Source organism: Lemur catta, chromosome 3 (assembly GCF_020740605.2).
Source record: "Lemur catta isolate mLemCat1 chromosome 3, mLemCat1.pri, whole genome shotgun sequence".
NCBI lineage: Eukaryota > Metazoa > Chordata > Mammalia > Primates > Lemuridae > Lemur > Lemur catta.
The window spans coordinates 38,399,655-38,421,020 of record NC_059130.1 but is presented as its reverse complement, the minus strand read 5'-3'; the positions used below and the strand labels follow the sequence as shown (position 1 = coordinate 38,421,020).

General features: G+C 42.4%; 1 protein-coding gene across 1 annotated transcript in view; it reads left to right on the top strand.

The window, feature by feature from the left end:
• Positions 1 to 21,366, top strand: part of BRINP2 (BMP/retinoic acid inducible neural specific 2) — a 47,428-nt gene that overhangs the window by 7,635 nt on the left and 18,427 nt on the right. The window contains exons 2-3 of the mRNA XM_045546399.1: positions 17,766 to 17,956; positions 19,022 to 19,230. Coding sequence (XP_045402355.1) covers positions 17,766 to 17,956; positions 19,022 to 19,230 — 400 coding nt within the window. The remainder of the gene's footprint in view (positions 1 to 17,765; positions 17,957 to 19,021; positions 19,231 to 21,366) is intronic.

Here is a 21,366-nt window from a genome sequence, read left to right as displayed (position 1 = left end):
GAAAATAAATATGTTCATGAAATGAAGGGAGCACCCAGGATGGCCAAGGGGAGAAGGCGAGATCAGTTTTATTTTCAGATGAGATTTAGTAGAGAGATCTTGAGTCAGTCAGGCAGAGAAAAAGAGGATTAATTTTTGCTTTGAGAAATAATTAATTGTATTCATGAATGAATTGCTTCTTAGAGATGTATGTACGTAGAAAGGAGTGAGGTAGACTTCCTCGGGAAACCGTCACGACACAGATGCAGACAGACAGGGATACTGGCTAGTCATGTGGTACTTTTTTTTCCCTCTTCAAGAGAAGAGCTTTTTCTGGGTCAAGGATTCTCAGTATATATTTTTTCCTTTATTCGGCTTCTGCCACATTTCTCCCACCTCAGGGCTTCCCACATCTCCCACAAGAAGATTATTTCAGTACACGGAGCTTAGAGCAGTGAGTGCACGTGGCTGTGGCAGGCACGTCCTCGTTCAGCACATGTGTGTGTATTGAGCATTGTGTGCTGGCCACTCCAAGAGGTCTAGGGACACAGCTGTGAAGGCCATGGCCTCAGGGAGCTCTGCCCTCATGGGGCACCACTGGGAGCAAATGGTTAGAAGTGGGCAAGGTCTGCATGAGAGGCCAGTCACCGTCCTCCCCTCCAGGAGCAGGGGCGGCTGAGCCTGCCCGCAGGGAGCTGAAGGCAAGCTGGGCTGCAGGTGACAGTTGGGCCCGAGGCTGAGACAGGGTTGCCAATCCTACAAACCCACCCCTCCCTCAAATTAAGGCCAACTGGATCTCGCTTGTCCACCTGACTGACTTGTCCAGTGCTAAGCGAAGCAAACTGGAGAAACCATCACTGGATCACGTGGACGGGGCGAGCAGGAGGGGGCTCTGCCACGTGAGCAGACTGCTGCGAGGACGGGGCACGATCATAGGGGTTGTCCCTGAGCCCTCTCTGAACAGCGGTCTCTGTGCGTGGGCTGTACACAGTCTTGAAGCATGGACCCAAACAGCAGGCTCTCACCAACCTCTCTGGTTTTCCCGTGGGAAGAAAGAAGTAAGGGGGCAAAGAAAATAGAGGGTTCTTAGAGGGCAAAAAGAGTTGGCCGAATTCTCTTTAACTTAGGGAAAGAAAGCAAAGAATTCTCTCCATGCTATGAAATATTAATGGCATTAACACATAGTAATTGCTGAAATATATTGTGTGCCCATCATATGCCCAGCATTTTACTAAGTGCTTTATAAACATTAATTAAAATTACCCTAATAAAAACCCTACGAGGGTGTGCTGTTTGTACACCCATATTATAGGTGAGGACACTGAGTTTCAGAGGGCGTCACACAACTGATAGGAGGAACAGCTAACACTCAATCTATAAGATAGGGGACCTGACCATGAAATGATTATTATTTAATCAAATGAATCATCTGATCCTGTGAAACTTAATGTTCTGGGAGTTGTATCTCCAGTTGAACCCGCCTGTGCTGTGTGTCCCTGTTCCTTTGGGCCTCCCAGTGGGTCTTTGGGATGCCGAAGACAGGCCTCAGGAAGCTGGAGGGTGGCTCCTCCCACCCAGAGACTCTGTAATCCTCTCTTCCCACCAGAGTTCCCCATCTGTGCTTGGGCTCTGGGGAACCCTGACTGGGAGGAAGCTACAGACACGGATCTTCCTGAAACAATGCCCCCACAGCAAATTCTGGATGTGTTGGCTTTGCACTGCTTGTGTGTATCTACAAGGGTGCAGTGTAAATCAAATTTCTGTAAATCAAATCCTGTACTGGAGGGACACTTAATGCCATTTCCAAGATGCAGTATCTTATTTCTTGCCTGGCAATGGCTTATAAAAATTCCCTGTTAAGAAATCCCTAGCACCTGACTTCAGGATCAGTCAGGTACTGCTTTATAAACACATATGTCCACTTGGAAATGTCTTATATTTCCAGGAATATTTTCATAAAGCCAGAAGAAACCTTTGGTGCTGCAAATAACCTCTGCCTATTGGGCTACTTTGTAAATTTGCATTTTCCTACAGTGACAAGATTGACATATGCTGTGACACTCCCCCTTGCCTTCACATCCAAACACACCGTGCAGTCAAATGAAGCAGTGGGAGAGACCTAGAAGCTTGGGCCTCCTAAATTCATCTCAGAATTTAGAGGAATAGTTGTGGGCAGATTAGGGCTGTTATAGCCAGGGCATGTTTTGGAGAAAATGCAGGGATCTGGTAGGGCTCCCTAGTGTGTCTTCTCCTCTACACCTCTTTAATGCTCCACAATTATGCCACCCTGCCAGGCTGTCCCCCGAGCCCAGAAGTGTGCCTCTTTCCCTCTCCCCCTACAAAGAGCAAACAAGTTCTGTATGTCAGAATGAGTCAGAGTGAGCAAGAAGTCTCCCCAGACGGGCAGGAGGCCTGGTGGGAGGAAAATGAGGTGGCCAGAACCAGCGCTGCACCAAGGCCTTCGTCATGAGCCCTGGTGCCTGAGGGAATCCTCATTTTCCTTGTGTGCCAGGAGAGCCTGTCACTCGCCTGGGGACATGCTAGTGACGAAGGAGGGACAGGAAGGAAGACTCTCTGGGGAGTGAATTCTCCTGGATCCACAGTGGCATGGAAACACCTAATAATCCCTCGACATGGGCTGCCTGGTTGGTTTACTAGTAACAGAGGTAAACTTCAGCATGGGAAGCCAGCCTCTTGCTCGGCTGGTTCTGTGTGTGTTCTGAATTGTGAGTCTGATAAAGAGGGCGTTGGTCTGACTTGATCATCACAAGTTGTGTACATGTGTTGGAATACCACACCGTACCCTGTAAATTGTACAATTATTGTGTCAATTTAAAAATAATAAAAATTTTAAAAATTTATAATTCAATAAACCTTCCGAGAAATAAAAGACAACAACAACAAAAAAGAAGGATAGAGAGTGTGAGAGTCCTTGAATGTTAGCCTGGTTCATTGAGAAACTCATGCACTCGTGGGACTTCCAGGAGAAATGTGACTCTGGGACCTGAGAATACAGTACTTTGTTTTCTGCAGCCACCAAGCAGAGATGTGTCCGTGTTGATGCCTGCCCACCTCAGCCACGCCAGGAGATGAAATCTGAGAACTGCAGGGCTGTGAGCTTGGGACAAGGGCCAGAGTTACAAAGACAGAGTGTGGGTGTGCAAGGAAGCCTGACAACATGGGATGGCAGATCAGAACCAAGTGATGCCCAAATCTGTGAACTGGAAAGAGACTTTCAAATCACCTCTTTCCCGCCCAGCACAGACCAGGAAGGTGGTCAGAGTGCCTCGAACACTTCCAGCCATGGCAGGTGTTCACTGAAGCCAATTTTTATTTAAACAGCCTAAAACGCTATGAAGATCATTCTGAAATTGAATCACAGTGTTTCTTGCCATAACTTCCACTTAGTGGTCCTGACTTTGCTTTCTCCTTATTTCTCTAGAGTACATCTGTCTCTCGCCACAAAAAGCTCTCTAGATATTTGAAAACAGTCACTATTTTCCCTGACTTGTTAGCACTTTATAACTTCCCTCAGGAGGTTCTTTTCTCTCTCTTTCTCCTCCTCTCACATTGTTGCTCACAAGCTGGTCTTGTTTCTTTTTTCTTCTCCCTTTTCCACCTTTCTTCATAAAGAAAATATATGAAATTTATTTTGACATAAGGTTTTCTTCCTAAACCAGTTCTGGCTCCTAGGGAGCTTGTCTGCTTGCTCATATTTCAAAGTACTCAAGAATTTTGTCATGGATCAATATCAGTTTTCCATTTTAGTCTCTCAGATCAGCCATTTCCCTCCCCACAGACTTCTTTAACTTCTTGCATTCGGTGCAGCTCTCAAAGACTAGCAGTGGTGGTTGAGGGTCACGGGCCCACCTCAGGAGATGGGGGGACTGCGTTCTGGAATTGAAATCCCAGTGCTTCGCAGAAGGCTGGGAATGTGCTGGAGTTGTGTCTAGAGAATAAGGTTAAATCAAGTTAAGGCAGGAAAACGTAGGAAAAAAAATTGGAGTTTTTCCTCAGCTTCTCAAAGAATTGCATCTACCTCCTATTTGGTTTGATTTTGTAAACCTAGATTTAGTTTCTGTGAAAAATCACAGCCAGAACTGAACTCCACGTTTCCTGCTATACTTCTTATATCTCCTATATGTAGGAGTATATATAGGAGATGCCCAGCCCTCTGGTATGCCCAGCCCCCCGGCTGCTGCAACTCCCGCCTCTTTTCCAGCCTGTCCCGCTCTGAGTTGTGTGGCTTCCATCTCAGAATCATCTTTCAAATCCAGCCTCTTCACTCTTCTCCTGGCGGCGGCGGCATTCACCAGTTGCACTTCTCTCGCTTCTCCAAGGCAACTTGCCTAAAGTCCTCTGTTGGTCCCTCTGTACCCAAAGAATAAAACCCAAGCCCATTTTCTTAGCATGAAAGTCACATCTAAATCCATCCATTCACTCCTTCAGTAAACAGTTAATGAGTACTGACCCTTTGCCACTGATATGCCCTCCACCCCCGGTTCCTCCCACTTTCCCTCTGCTCCAGCCCCAGTGAACACCTCTGGATTCGCCCAGACACAGAAGTCCCCCTTTGATGCCCTGAGTCTGGCCATATTCCATTCCCTCTTCCTGCAAAGCTCTTTCCCCCTTCTCTGCCTGCTGAGCTCCCTTCACCTTACAAATCCATGCACGTGTCATCTCCTGTGAAGTCTCCTTTGATTCTTACAAGAGCGGTTGTGACTTCCACCTGGCTCTGCATCCGTCATATTTCTGCCATAGAACTTATTTTGTGCACTTGTTTGTTTATCTCTCTTTGCTCTTCACCTGGCTCCGAGCTCCTTCAGGCAAAGGACACATCTTATTTCACCTTTATAACTCCAGCCCCCAGCACTATTTCTGCCATGTGTAAGGCTGTAATAAGGGAGTGAAACCATTCAATAAGAGTAGGATGTTCTGAGACTGAATTAGATGAAGCAGTAAACAAGAGGTTGAGACTACAGGCTCTAAAATCAGATTGGGTCTAAATTTCAGTTTTGCTGCTTTTAGCTGTGTGACCTTTTGTAACTTATTTTGCATCTCTGAGCCTCATTTTTCTCATTAGTACAATTGATACAATAATAGTACTTTCTTTATGGAATTATTTGGTGATAACTAAAATACATATTTAGTTTATTTTAAGCTAATTGCTTATTCTTTGTGTGAGGGGTCTCCTATGAGTAAATGTGCAAAGTAGTAGAGTGGGAAATCTAGAGAAGGGAACACGAGGTGAGATTAATTGAGAAAGAAGAAAGAATAGGTAGCCTTACTCTATCAAACTTGTTTTACTGCATAGAACTCCATACATTAATCAAATTTATCACTTAAAGTCTATATACTGCTCTTCCTAACTGTAGCCGGAGTTCTTCTATCCATTGATTTTATAGTTACAGATCAAAAGAAATCCTTAACAGTGACAGGTGCTTTCTCTGTTGGGCACGACTTATACACCAAGATCCCACAGCATAAAAGACAAGGCCTCAAGACCAACACCATTTCCCATCTAGACTCAGAAAGCAGGAAGTAGAAAGACCCATACAGGAATGTTACTGAGCTGAGGACTAATGGGAGCATGGCCGCTGGACCCATGGACAATAAAAATAGGCAATTGAGCCCTTACCCAGATAGGTAATAAGATGAAGAAACCAAGAGGCAAAATTGTTTCACCAGGCTGGAATACTGGATTGATACAATCAAGGTGGTCTCAGTCAAAGTAGGCTAACTGCTGAAACAAACAGTCCCCACATCTCAGTGACTTAATGCAAGCTTATGTTTTTGTTCATGTCACACTCCAGCACAATTTATCAGAGAAATAAAAGGAGATTGCTTCATAAAATCATTCAGGACCAAGGGTCCTTCTACCTAGTCACTCTGCCATCCCCTATGGCTGACCTTAGGGTCCTCTTCTGAATTCTGGTAGACAAGGAAAGAGAAGGCATGGGGGATTTCATGGGAGGTTTGATGGGTTCACATTCCATTGGTCAGAACTTGGTCACATGGCTACACTTAAGTACAGAGGAAGCTGGAGGGAGAATTGTCCGTCTGGGAGCCCAGGAGGAAAACAGCTTAGAGAACAACTTTCCAGTCTCTGCCACGGGGGTGCAAGAAGAGACTGAAATGTAAAGCCCTAAATTTGTTAAAAATGTCAACTTCACAAGTAGGTTATAAGAGGACTGACTTGGCTGTGATCTTACGAAAAAAAATATCTGGGACTGAAAAGGAATATAGGATACTGGTTGACCATATGATTACTGTTAGTCAAGAATATTTTTTGTCTTTTAAAAATGAATGCAATGTTCAAGTGCATTAATAAAGGAAATATATGTAGTAGCAAGAGCATAGACTGTCTTCACTTCTTACTTAGCTATGTGTCATTGTGTGTGTCCTAAATTATCTGAGCCTCAGCAAATTCAGCTATAAAATAGGACTAAAGCTTGTGGTGTGTATTATTTAAATATTGCCACAATTATGCATATAGAAAACCCTCAAAACTCAGTAGCTTAAAATAATTTATTCTTACTCATGCCTGTGTGGGTTGTCTGGGTTGGCTTTGCTTCAGGCTGCAGGTCTGCAAGGAGGACATTAGGTCTTTCTTGCAATGATGTTTATTCTGGGGCTCAGGCTGCAGGGGCAGCACTTGCAGTACCCGGGGGAAGCAATTCTCACAATGAGGGCAGAGATGCAAGAGGGCGAGTGGAAACATGCAATGTGACTTGCGGTCTTGGCTCAGAATTGGCCCACAGTCACTCTGCCCTTATTTCTTTGTCCAAAGCAAAGTCATAGCCATGCCCAATATCAATGAGAGAGGGAAATAAGCTCCACCCATATAAGCGAGTGACATTGCAAAGTAACATGTCAAAGGGCATTCTAATAGAGGTGATAATGATGATTCAGTCTACCACACTGATATTTGTGAGATGGTGGTGATGATTTAAAATGATACAAAAATACATAGGGTCTCATATATTACCAAGATCCTATGTCCCATTCCTGGAAACAGGGTCTTAGCAAAAACTGAAACTAATAATGGTCATAATGATAGTGATAATTATGTATTCAGATCTTGTACCCTAGTATACTGTCAGTGGCTCAGAACACATAAACTGGATTGCATTCAATTTTGGTTAACATCTTTAAAAAGAAATACATTGACAAGCTAGATTGCAAGCAGAGAAGGTTGAGCATGACCACCTAGGCATCTGGAAACTATGTTGGAGGAACTAAAAGTATATGGTAGAAAGAAGAATAGCCCATATAGAAAGTAAATGCACCTAAATACTAGAAGAGCTACCTCACTATGAAAGGAATAACCTTGCAGCGTAATGGAAGGAAGTGCCAGTCTGTGGGAATTCTCTTGGAGTCAAGTAGGTGAAGGAAGCTCATGAAGACATTTGACGGGGAGAAGTGTGACATGGGCTGTCAGCCTGCTGAGCAAAGACAGTGCAATGGGAGGTGAATAGTGGTGAGCAGAGTCATGTTCTCCACAATTGAGCAGATGAGCTGTTGAAGAAAAGTTTGGGGTGTCAGGGAAGAGCTGAGGGTTTGTGCCTGGAAAGTGCTGCTCTTAGCTCCATTTTAAGTTCCTTCTTGTGTCATAGATTCACTGGTCTCTCATTCCAATGTGTCTGTTGCATTTCCTGTGGATTCTCCAAACACACCACTCAGTGCCCTCTCCCAGTCTCCAAGCCGCACTGGGGCAGCGTGAGACTCGCCCAACAGTGATCTCCTTCTTCTCTAAGCTTGACTCTCCCCTCCCCATTTCTCCCAATCAGCCTTAATTAAACTGTTTGAGAGCTGCAGCTTGATTTTAATTAGAGCAAAATTGGGAAGATTAGAATGAAATTGGCCAATCATTGTTTATGGGCCGTTGTTTGAGAACACAGCAGGCTGCTAAATTACCTCCATGCCAGGCTTCTTGAGTTCTCCCAGACAGTGGGAAGGATGGGGGCATCAGGACATCAGGGGGGCATGGCCTCATTTCTGCGTCTATGCTTCCAAGAGTTTCACAGGCCGAGAAATTACCTACTCAAATGACTCCTAGATTGAAGCTTTCCTGCCTGGGGATTTCTCCTAGCCACCGTAGTAAACAAGGCAGAAGAATGACCTGGCAAGTACAACAAGAGTGGACAGTGATCCCTGAGCTTGCACACAGGTCACAGACACAGGCAGAAAGTCCTTGGTAGCATGGCCTGCATTCCAGTAAAACGCCACCGGTAGTCAACGGAGACTTGAGGCATGTCACTTTTCTCAGCTTCTCTGTTTCTTCATTTGTTAACCTGTAAAAGCTTAATAGTTGATTAATGATATTTTCTCTTCCTTTCTCCCAAGGTCCCTGTATAGATAAAGTGACTGAGCGGGTGTGAAAATTGTGTGCAAATTTTTTTGAAAAACCTAAAGGAAAGCACTACACCAATATAAGAGATTATGGTTTTTATTATCATTTCTTTTTATAGTTCAGATTAATCATGTCTTATTCATTATAACAGTAAAGGCTCTAACAGCCAAGTATATTACAGTAATCTGTTGTTGAGATAGAAATCTCTTGATGATGTGATGTGTCGAGAAATACTGCCTTCTGTGCAGGAGCCAAAGCACCACATATCGCTCAGCCCCTGAAGTGTCTGGCTAAAGGACGTGAAACTGCCTTAGCTGAGTCACAGGGTGAGTAACTGGCATCCCTGTTTGGAGAGTGACTAGTGTAGTCCCTTTCAGCACTGCAGTCCCTTTGAGCACTAAAAGTTGGAGGGGGTTGTTCCACAAAGAGATTATTGGCAACAGATCAGAAGGGCCAGCCAAAGGACAGCCCACTCCTCTGGCTGTTTGCAAAGTTGTGCTTGCAGCTGGGTATCTTGGGCATGAGACCTCTCCCCAGCCTCCCAGGAAGGCCCAGATCCTATTTGGAGAAATGCTGGCTGAGCGAGCAGGCCGTGATTGGTCTGCTCTGCTGGAAACAGCATTGATTGTCTCCTCAGTAAACCCAGCCTGGAGTCCAAGTCAGGAGGAACAAATGGCTCCTAGCATGCAGGGCACACTGACTCAGGGACAGGATGGTGCCAAGCCTGCAGGGGTGCCACGGCGGAGGGGGTTAGGTAGAGCTGCATGCTCAGGATACAGGGATGTGACTTTCCAAATGACAAATGTATCTGTGGACTTGGAAATGGGCCTGAATATGCTTCCCCCACAGAAGCTGAGAGATGAAAGATCTATTAGAAAACTGGTAGTAGAATAATTCGGCTGGTAGCATGAGGTCTCAGCACAACCACCCACATGGTAGGCCTCAGTATTCGGGACAAGTTCAGTATCCCTTATCCAGAATGCTTGGGACCAGAAGTATTTCTGATTTCAGATTCTTGCAGACTTTTGAATATTTGCATTATACTGGATCACCATTCCTAATCGGAAAATCCAAAATTTGAAATGCTCTAGTGAGCATTTCCTTTGACATGTTGGTGCTCAAAAAGTTTTGGATTTTGGAGCATTTCAGATTTCAGATCTTTGTATTAGGAATACCCAACCTGTACTACTGAATTTCAGCTTTGCTGAGGTATAGCTATGTGTGCATATGTGTGTGTGTGTGTGTGTGTGTGTGTGTGTATTTTTTAAAAAACACTCTCTCTCTTAAAGCTCCATAGGGAAGGAGGCTTTATAGGTAATGACTCTTCACGGGGGCCTGGTCAATGTTCTCAGTTTATAAGCCCCAAAAGTGGTGCTTCCACATGCAGCTGCTGGAAACAGCACCTGGGATGGAAGACCCCAGCTGTGCCCTTTCTGAGCCTTTCATCTTCAGCCGTGAGACCCTGCAGGGGCGTTCTTGCTGGCAGCTTCCTTGTCCACGTTGTGGAACACAGTGCTGCAGGATGGCTGCTGAGAGGAGAATCAGCAGCTGTGACTTGGAGGCACCACTTTTTATTTACCTCTTTTGAATTAGGAGCAATTTGTAGCCATTTGGTGTTCACATGCTAGACGCTTTTGTTTCAGACCCTGAGCTGCCCCAGGCCCCAATCCTGCCGAAGCCGCTGCTGCCGAGGGTTGGCGTTGTGTGGTTCGGCTCTCCTCCTGCAGGGCCCCTTGAATTCTGGGGAAATCCCTAAAGGCAGGTACGAGCAGATGCATAATTTATTGGCAGTCTGGACCATTAGTGCTAAGCAGTTTGGGGCAAAGATAATCACAATCACTTCAGCACTGATTATTTAGATATGTTTATTTCCAAAATATGCTGCTTGTTAGTGTGTACGTCTGATGTAACGCACTGGATTATGCCTTCCAAGCTGGGTTACGCAATACCTTTCTTAGACATTTTGGTTTTTATTAACGATTTTATGGGTATGTTAACCCTTTCTTAGACATTTTGGTTTTTATTAACGATTTTATGGGTATGTTAACCCTTTGACAGAAACACATATTGTTCTGTCTAGGATAACCTACAATATACCAGAGGGAGATGGAAAATGAACTAACTTCTGTCAACGAGAGCAGCTTACTGAAGCTCGAGCGCCGTGTGGATGCCTGTTCCAGGCAAAGTCGCACGAAGAGCTCTGCGCGTCCTTTGGCTCGACCTCTGAGCCCTGTGTGTAGCGGCCTCCGCTGCTCCAAAGGCACTTTACGTGGGGGCGCAGCACTGTGGGAAATGTTTGCTTTCTCAGACTATTTACTGTGCAACAAACACAGTGGGAGAAGATTTTCAGAGAGATGGCTAAATTGAAATGGAGATTTACTTGATGTCTTAATTGAAACAAAGATGATGGCTTAATTGAAGCAGTATGTGTTAATATAATTGATATATAGAAAACATCCTTTTCCTAGGGAAAAAAAGAGCCTTGATTATTTTATTACTGGGAAAAAAAAACCCCTGCTAAATGAAAAATCGGAAATGAACATTTCTTCTTTAGAATAGCTCAGGCTGCCTACCAGTATTGGCTTCTAAGTTTCCAGATGTTGGAAAGAACCATGTTAATAAGTTCTGTAAGTACATTTTTACCACTTGCTGGCTCAAACTCCATTCACAGATGTTTCCCCATTATTTTGATTCAATGAAGGCCCCAAAGGGCAGGGGAGAAACTTACTGGAGTAGAAGAGAAAACCACTGGAGCTCTTGGAGTCTGAACCTTCCTATGGCTGAGGCCTTATGCCTAATTCAGAGCTGACACCCCACTGTAGTTTTCTATGGAAGCGGCGTTTATTTTGCTTTGTTTTTTTATTTTTTGTTAATAGTAGGCTCTTATATGCATTCTTATGGGTTCTTTCTCCAGTGACATTCTCCAAATATAGTCCCTATCTTTATGCTTTCCTTCTCCAATGAAACTCTCCCCACATGCTCAGACTTCCACCGGCAGTGTGGCGATCGTCCCTCTGAGTTTCACAGGTGGCAGTGGCACAGCTTAGTGGTAAAGACTGTGCCTCCTGGAGCCAGCCTGTGTTTAAATGCTGACCTTGCCACCTGTTGGCTGTTACCCACTGGGCAAATTAGCTTACTTGTACCTCAATTTCATCATCTACAAAATGAAGATAATTATATTTTCCCCCTTACAGGGATGTTTTGAATATTATATTAGCTAATCCTTGTAAGATGGTTGGAATGCCCAGCACATACTAAAAATTCATTAAATGTTAGCCATTATTTTTTATTGTTTGCTCATAAAAAGCTTCCTAAGACAGTATCATTCATTTTTGTAGGTCATTTGTTATTCTGTGTTATGGTTTCCTGAGCAGGCGTGGGAGCTGGATTCAGACCCGTATCTCTGATTCTTCCTGTGGGACCCTGTGTATGGATTTGACTTTTGTCGGGGGTTGGGGAGGGTCTCAATTTCTCTGCCTGGGCATAGTAAAACCACCTTAATCCAGAAAGGTTTTGCTGAGGTGTAAACGTTGCATTGTGTTTTGGATATATGGTAAATTCATGTCTTGTGTAGATAATTAAAGGAATGGAATGTTCTGGGAAATGAAAATATTTGTGTTAAAAGACAATAAACATTTAAAAAGAATTAGATTCAATAAAATGCATTTAACCTCATCTACACAAAGAAAAACAGTATTGTAGAAACAGCAATATGCTACTGACCTGGGTTTTAAACACAACTCTGACAGTTGCTTACTGTGTAACTTTATCCAAGTTACTTTCTTAGCCTCTTTGGGTCTCAGTTGTTGCTATCGTCATCATCATCATAACTGTTAGTAGCACTGAGGGAGGGTCAGGACACTAGCTTTCTGTTCATGTTCTGCCACCAGCTGGTTATATTGCTTTATATAAACCACCTGACTCTCTGTGTCATGGTTTTCCCCTACGTGACAGAGTTAGAATAGACCTTCTTAATCGGTGTGCATGCCGGTACCTGGAGGTGTGCTGCAAATGGACTACAGTATGTCTGTATATTGACGCCTTCAGTCCTGGGGGTAACTGGGCAAGGTCTGGGGTGACAGGGCTGCCTGCATTGGGCTCCTCTGGTCTGAGCGGACTCATCCATTGCAACCTAATCTACTCCAATGCTTCACTTTCCCTATACACAATAATGTGCAAATACTGGCAAATACTATTTTAATTTTCTTCCAGTACTAATAGCCCAGTCTTTCTTCCTGGTAGTTGTGTGACATCAAGCAAATTATTTAACTCTCTGAACTTTGATTTCCTCATTTAAGTATCTATTCTCAAAACTACTTTTTGGTTTGAATCAAATATGTGATTTTCCAAGTCTGATGTCAGACATAGATGAAGACTAAGTAAAAGTGCAAAACTTTAAGGTTGTTGCTTCTTTTGATAATCTTTAATGCAGTGAGTGTACAGAAATTATTGTCAGATCCATTTTAGAGAAATGGAGATGTTGATCATTAACATTTGGGCATAAAGCAGCATGCAGGCTGATGAAAAGTGTTTTTTACTCAATGGACTTTGGAGTGTGTGTACAGTCATTGCAAGCTATCCATGTCCACTGAAGACAATGTAAGAGGACCCAGACTCAGTTTAGCAAAGCAAAAGAATATGTCAGCATTGCCTTGATTTATATTTTTAAAATGTACAAAATTATGCCTATTGCATCTTTATAAATCAAATCTAATTTTCTCATTGATATGTATACACACTTAGAATGCTTTATTTCATTTCAGATCAATCACTAATTGGTTGTTGCATCCATGTATTCTTACTCTGTAACTTGTTTTTTTTAATCAAGTTGTCAATAATTTTCAAAAAACTGAAGTATTAGGAGAGCTGTGACACAAAATAAGTGACTTAGAGAATCTCTTATTCAATTATTCAACAAAAATATGTTGAACGTCTACTATTGTTCTGTTGTTAGAGCATCTAGCATTGTTCTATTGCTGGAGGTACCGATTGAATGAGACACAAAAATTCTGCCCCCATAAAGCTTATGTTCTAATGGGAGAGAAAGAGAATAAAAAATAGATTATATCAGGTAGTGATAAGTACTCAAAAGAAACACAGAGCAGAGGCAAGAGTGAGGGAAGATGTTCTTTGGCATAGGACAGTCAGGGAAAGCTTCTCAGAGGATATAATATTTGGCAGTCCTAAATGAAGTGACTGGGCAAGCCATGTGAGTACCAAATTTTATTTATTAGACTTAATTAAGGTGGGGCCCACTATGCTAAGGTGGCATTTCCTTTCAGTGAGGTGGTTTGACCATTGTAAAAAATTACAGAAAATGAAAGAATGCCTTTCTTCCCCTAGCAATTTAGAAAAATAATAAAATAATAAAAAAATAATAGGATAGAAATTACTAATGAAGTCTAGGTGTGCTCTACCCCAAAGCAGGGGGGGGCTGGATTTGATGACCCTAAGTTTATCTTTGTTTCTATTTTTAGTAATCTGACTTTATGTAATTATCAATTAGTTAACGAGAAGATAGAAGTTCCTATCCAGCTAAGTGGAAATGAATCAAGCAACTGTTCTTTACCTTGTAGTGGAATTTGGGATAGAAAATGCTTTCAACAAATACCCTGTACTTTAAATTAAAGTTTAGCATTTCCTGCACAAAGAAAATAACTTATAATGTATTATTATGAACTTACCTGTTTAGATAAATAAAGCCATACAGTGGAAATTTTTAAAGATTTTATTGGAACCACGAATCATTAGTCACTCATTTTCCTTTGTGCCCCTAGTAATGTTTGGCACATGCTCATCCTCCCTGTCCTAGTCTCTAGAGTTAGATGGTGGGATTCTATTGCCTCAAATTGGGCATGGATTTTTATTTATTTTTTAATTTTTAATTTTAATTTTTAAAATTTTGTTTATAATTTACACATAATTGTACTTCTTTATTGGTATAGTGTGATGATTCAACATGTGTATCACTGTATAATGATGAAATCAGGGTGGTTAGCATATTCATCACCTCAAACATTGATCATTTTTTTGTGGTAATAACTTTAAAGACTCTCTTTTACAGCTATCTTGAAATCCATAATACACTGTTATTAGGTAAAGTCACTCTACCATATGATAGAACACTAATAGTTGTTCTTCCTGATTGTAATTTCGTATCCATTGCCCAAGCTCTTCCCATCTCCCCTCCTTGCTCCTTTCCCTGGCCTCTGGTAACCATTGTTCTACTTTCTAATTCTATGAGATCAACTTTTTTAGATTTCATATATGAATAAGATCATGTGGTATTTGTCTTTCTATGCCTGGCTTATTTCATTTAACACATGTCCTTCAGGTTCATCCATGTTGCCACAAATGACAGGTTTCATTCTGTTTTATAGCTGAATAGTATTCCATTTGTGTATACATACCACTCTTCCTTTATCCATTTGTCTGTGGGTGGATGTTTAGGTTGATTCCATGTCTTGGCTGTTGTGACTAGTGCTGCAGTGAACATGGGAATGCAGACGTCTCTTTGACACACTGATTTCAATTCTTTTGTATATACACCAAGTAGTGGGATTTCTGAGTCATATGGTAGTTCTATTTTTAATTTTTTGAGGAACCTGCATACTGTTTTCTATAATGTCTGTACTAATTTATGTTCCCACCAACAGCATCTTCACCAGCATTTGTTATTTTTTGTCTTTTTGATAATAACCATTCTAACTGGTGTGAAATGTTATATCATTGTGTGGTGTGAGATGATATCTCATTGTGGATTTGATTTACGTTGCCTTGACAATTAGTGATATTGAGCATTTTGTTATATACCTGCTGGCCATTTCTATGTCTTCGTTGCAGAAATGTCTATTGAAGTCATTTGCTCATTTTTTATTTATTTTTTTGTCTGTGTTTTTTTTAGCTATTGAGTTATTTGGGTTTCTTATATATTCTAGATATTAACCATTTGTTGGATGAACAGTTGCAAATATTTTTTTCCACTCTCTAGGCTGTTTCCTTGCTGTGTCGAGTGTTTGTTTTGCTGTGCATAAGCTTTTTAGTTTGATGTAATTCTACTTGTCTATTTTTGCTTTTGTTTCCTGTGCTTTTGTGGTCTTAGCCAAAAAATTCTTGCCCAGACCAATGTCATGAAGTATTTCTACTGTGTTTTCTTCTAGTGATTTTATAGTTTAGAGTCTTGCATTTAATTCATTAATCCATTTTGGATTTATTTTTGTATTTGGTGAAAATAGGGGTCTACTTTTCATTCTTCTGCATGTGAATATCCAGTTTTCCCAGTACCATTTATTGAAGAGACTGACCTTTCCCCAATATGTGTTCTTGGCACCTCTGTTGAAAATCTATTTATTTTTAATTTTTTAATTTTTATGCAGCCCTATCATTTGCACTCCATGAATTTTTGAGGAAGGTTAGACCAAGGTTTAGCACTGTATGATGAGAAGGGTTGAGAAGGGTGAGGAGGTTGTGAAGACTTTATATTTTGTTGCTTTCTAAGGATTTGAGCTGGTCCTTACCAGTAGAATTTGGGAGACAATGGAATGCTCCTTTTTTAATGGATACCATCTTTTAAATCTCATCCCAGGATAAAGGTTCCCTCTTGGAAATCTGTCCCCTTTAAAATGCAGACATTTTAGTGAGAAGCAAAGCTTGAAAATTAAAATCCTGACTGGGACTAGAAAGAGACAACTTTGCCCTCTTCTAGAATAGAGCTTCCTAAAATGTGGGTTCTCTTGGTCCCTTTCAGAGTGTCCATGTTGACATTTGTGCTGAAAGTGTAAAAGCAACGATGAATAAAATTGCTGGCATCTTAATTTGAATAAAGGGAGTCACACTGAATGACACTAGTAGTCACGTGTTCTTTACTGTCATACACTTGCACCTAACACACACACACACACACACACACACACACACACACACACACACATTTCACTTAAGAATGTCTTTAAAACAGTTACATTTATTGATTTTATTGAATCTTGACACTTAAGTACATGTCTCTTTTTGTTCTATATGAGGAAAGGGGAAGTACACATAAAGTACATGTAAGGCTACTGAAGTACTATGGTGTTTCAGGGAAAAATACTTTCTTGATTGAGTTGCCAGCTGAACTAGCCACTTTTTCCATGGAGCTCCATTTTTCTTGAGAGCACAAGCAACAGACAAACTATGGTTATTCAGGCTTGAGTGTTTGGCAGACATTTTCTCAAAAAAATAAATGAATTAAGCCAGCCTCTGCAAGGAAAATAACTGACAGTATTTGTTACCAATAATGAAACTAGAGCTTTCAAACAAAAATTAGAATTTTGGAAAACTTGTATTCATCATCATGAGTTTGACAGCTTCCTAATATTTAAAGACTTTTCTGAAGATATTGGTGGTGATATTAACTCATGTGATGTTTTGATATTATATAATGAAAAGTGTCAAAATGTGGAAGATCTGCATAACTCAGTGATCTGATATTTTCCAGATGACCAACACATGATGTTCAAAATCATGCAGGCTAAAAAGATCCACTCAAATTATAATATAGAACACAGGGTTTTAATGTAACAGAGTACAAAAAGTTAATTGATATGGTTTCAGATTCCATACTGTAACAAACCTTCAAGAAACTACCACCTGTTTAGTTTATTGTGGTACCAAAGATGAAAATCTACAACATGACAACAGATTGAATGAAGAAACAAATATGAGAATTCAGCTCGCTTCTGCTAAGCCTGATATTAAAGAAAAAGCCATGCCACTCTTCTTGCTAAATCTGTTTTGTTTCAGAACACATAGTTGTCATAAAAATATTATTTATGTCATAATAATGGGTTTATTACTGTTATCTTTAAATGAAATAATAAGTAAATTAATTTTCTCAGTGTTAATTTCTAAAATAGTAAATATCAGCAGATATAAGTCACATAAGCAAATATGGGGGATCCAATCATTTTTAAGATTGTGACAGGAATCTGAGATCAAAATGTTTGAGGACTGTTGTTCTAGAGCGATCTTCTTGACTTTATGAATGGGTAGCAGAGGCCACAAAAGGTGATATGACTCATCTACTGTGTGACAATTGTGACTAGATCACAGGTCTGCAAACCACTGTTTCAATGTTTGTTTTTTCTACTGCTCTACATCATTAACCATGACTACCTTCACGTGAATAAGCTGATCAACTGCTCCCCAGTGAGAAAGGTGGGTGGGAGAGGCTGTGATGGAGGTCCGTGGAGATGGGGCTTTCTCACAGCCCGGGAATGACAGGCCAGGTAAGAGCCTAAGTGGCCTTTTCCAGGCTGTGGGGGCCTGTAGCTCCGGAGACGTGGGCTGAGAGGAGATGAGGGGGTGCAGGTGGAAGAAGATCGTTGCCTACTTCAAATTTCATGCCTGTTCTGAAATACAGTGAGCTTTTCTGTACCTCTTGGCTTTCCTCTAGGGAATTTGCCCGTTGGAAAGTGAACAACTTGGCTCTAGAAAGGAAAGACTTCTTCAGTTTGCCATTGCCTCTCGCCCCAGAGTTTATCCGGAACATCCGCCTTCTCGGAAGGAGACCCAACCTGCAACAGGTTACCGAAAACCTGATCAAAAAGTACGGCACTCATTTCTTACTTTCCGCCACCCTTGGAGGTAAGCAACATCACAGTCCCAAGCTAATTGGTTGCCAGACCATTGAAAACAGCTTTAAAATCCATTGAGTATAGCTCCAACAGTCAGCCTGGATCTTTTGTTCTTCCTGGCCTTTTGCTGCCTGAGAAATGTTTTCTTTTTGGTGCATTTGAGAACAATGTAGTCTCCTGACGTCCCAGTTCACCCCAGCCCTTTTCTATTTGCTAAAAGTCCTAAGTAAGGACGTTGCCGGACAGACAGGCTCCTACTAAGCACGGGCCGGCAGGGGGCGCCCCCAATTTGCGTTTGACTGAGCCATCTAACCCGAGGCTTCTCCCCTTTGTTGGCTGTGGCTTCAATGGTCAGACCCACAGGCAAAGAGGTACAAGTCCCTGGAGTGCCTGACCCCTGCTTCATCTCTGTAAAGACTGGTAACTGGTTAAAACGATGCCAGTGATTCTGGGCTGGTGACTCATCCCAGCAGGGGTGCCGGTGGGCGCGGGCAGAGAGCAACACGTGCCGGGACCCAGGCAGAACCAACAGCTCTGGGAGGCAGAGTTTTCTCTGCCCTGGGAGAAGGAGGCAGGATTCGTTATGACATTCAGCTCACTGTGCCATGGCCAAAAAAAGAAGCTCTCCAAGGGCGCAGGCCAGCTACCGCATGTGGTAGATGCTGAGTGTTCGACGGGGAGGAGGCAGGTAGAGCTTCGAGGCTGTTGCCCATTCTGAGGGAGCAGAAATAGCCATGGCGACTTACCGTGAACAACTTGAGAGAAAATTTTATCTCCCCCACGGAGGTAGACTGCTCGAGACAGAGATCAGTAGGATGTTAAATGGATACACGGGGGCAGGGAGTGAGCTTTGAGAGATTTAAAGAGCTAAGAGAAAGGAGGGGCTCTCAGGCAGCGAGGCCTGTTGGCCCTGGCACCGTCGGATGAGGCTGTGCCAAGGATGGGGAGAAGAGGTTGGCAGCAGGGACCGCGCCCCCTCTCCTCTCTGTCTGCCCGGGCGGAGGTTTCGTGTTCTTGCTGGTAGGGCACTCGGGGGCAGAAAGCCTCACCGACGAACCCGTGTTGTTTGCCGCAGGAGAAGAGTCCCTGACTATTTTTGTGGACAAGCGGAGACTGAGCAGAAAGACAGAGACAACCGGGACTGCCTCTGTAGCGGGGGGCAGTGGAAACAGCTCCGCCGTGTCCCTGGAGACCCTGCACCAGCTGGCGGCCTCCTACTTCATCGACAGAGAGAGCACGCTTCGCCGGCTGCACCACATCCAGATAGCCACGGGGGCCATCAAGGTAGGCCTGAGAGGGACGGGGTGGGGCAGACAAAGAGAAACGGCGCGGAGCCTTAACGTGCTCCGGGGCTTCTGACCGAGGCACAGCCAGTCCCCAGACACGGCCCGGTCATCGTCCCACAGCAAACACTCGCGGAGAACCACTCTGAGGCGGGCTGCAGCAGGGGCTGGGCTGCGGGTGGCAGATGATGTCCCTGCTCTCACAGATGTTGGCCTCCAGGGGGGCATGAAGGTAACAAGTGAAAAGTGACAAAATAGTTTCTGATAATGTTATAAAGAAAAGACAGTCATAAGGTACAGACTCCTGGGGTGCGGCGAGGGAGCAGCTCGTGTTAGATTGCTAGGGAAGGGCACGCTGGAGTTCAGACTGCGAGGCCAAGGTCTGAATGATAAGAAACCAACCATGTGTAGAACTGGGCGAAGCGTGTTCAGGCAGAGGGAATGGTAAGTGCTAAGGCCCTGAGGTAGGAACCAGCTGGTGCCTCATTGCAACACAGAGAAGAGTGAGTGAGAAAGACATTGGTACAAGATGAGATTTGGAAATAGGCTGAAGCCAGATAACATAGCCATGAAAAGGAATTTTAATATAAGTCAAAGTGCAATGAAAAACCACTGGAGAGTTTTACCAGGGGAGTGACATGATCTTATGTGTGTTTTTAAAAGATCAATAGTTATTATGACTTAAATAAGTATAACCTTAATCATATCTTCTCTACTTACATCGAGGAGATTTCTGGTAGAGTTCATATTGTTTTAGGGAATACTAGTGAAAGTACTGTACTTGAGAATGCAGTTTTTTAAAAAATTCTAAGTATAAAGTTAAGGTTGTGAACAGATACCAAATTTGTCTTATGTCCTGCTTTTTTCTCATCTGAAACTCATAAGGAAATTCTGTGTATTTATTCATTCATTCAATAAATATTTATTGAGCACCTGCTATGTGTCAGGCACTGTTTTGGGTCCTGAGAATATAAGAGCAAACAAAACATAAAGTCCCTGCCCTCATGAAGCTTAAATTCAAATAGCAGAGACATAATTAAATACATATATAGGAATACCTCATTTTTTGTACTTGCTTCATTGTGCTTTGCAGATATTATGTTTTTTACAAATTGAAGGTTTGTGGCAAACTTGAGTTGAATAAGTCTGTTGGCACCATTTACCAATGGCCTGTGCTCACTTTGTGTCTCTGTATCACATTTTGGTAACTCTCGTAATATTTCAAACTTTTTCATTATTATTATATCTGTTATGGTGGTCTATGATTAGTGATCTTTGATGTCACTATTGCAATTGTTTTGGGGCACCGTGAACAATGCCCATATAAGAGAGCAAACTTCATTGACAAATGTCATGTGTGTTCTGATTGCACTGATCAGCCATTCTCCCATCTCTCTTGCTCTCTTCAGGCCTCTCTATTTCTTGAGACACAAAAATATTGAAATTAGGCCCATTAATAACCCTACAATGGCCTTTAAGTGTTCAAGTGACAGGAAGGTTGTGCATCACTTGATTTAAATCAAAACCTAGAGATGATTAAGCTTAGTGAGAAAGGTGTGTCAAAAGCCAAGACAGACCAAAAGCAAGGCCTCCTGTGATAAACAGCTAAGTTTTGAATGCAAAGGAAAAGCTCTTGAAAGGAATTAAAAGTGTTCCTCTAGTGAACATATGAATGGTAAGAAAGCAAAACGTCCTTATTGCTGAAGTGGGGAAAATTTCAGTCGTCTGAATAGAAGATCAAACCAGCCACAACATTCCCTTAAGCCAAAGCCTAATTCAGAACAAAGCCCTAACTCTCTTCGGTTCTGTGAAGGCTGAGAGAGGTGAGGAAGCTACAGAAAAGAAAAACAAAAAAACTTTGATGCTAGCAGAGGTTGGTTGTTCATGAAGTTTAAGGAAAGAAGTCATTTCCATAATATAAAAGTGCAAGATGACACTGCAAGTGCTGATGTAGAAGTTGTGGCAAGTTAGCCAGATCTAGCTAAGATCATCCATGAAGATGGCTACACTAAACAACAGACTTTCAATGTAGACACAATAGCCTTCTATTGGAAGCAGATGCCAACTAAGAATTTTATGGTGAGAGAGAAGTCAATGCCTGCCTTCAGAGCTTCAAAGGAGCGGCTGACTCTCTTGT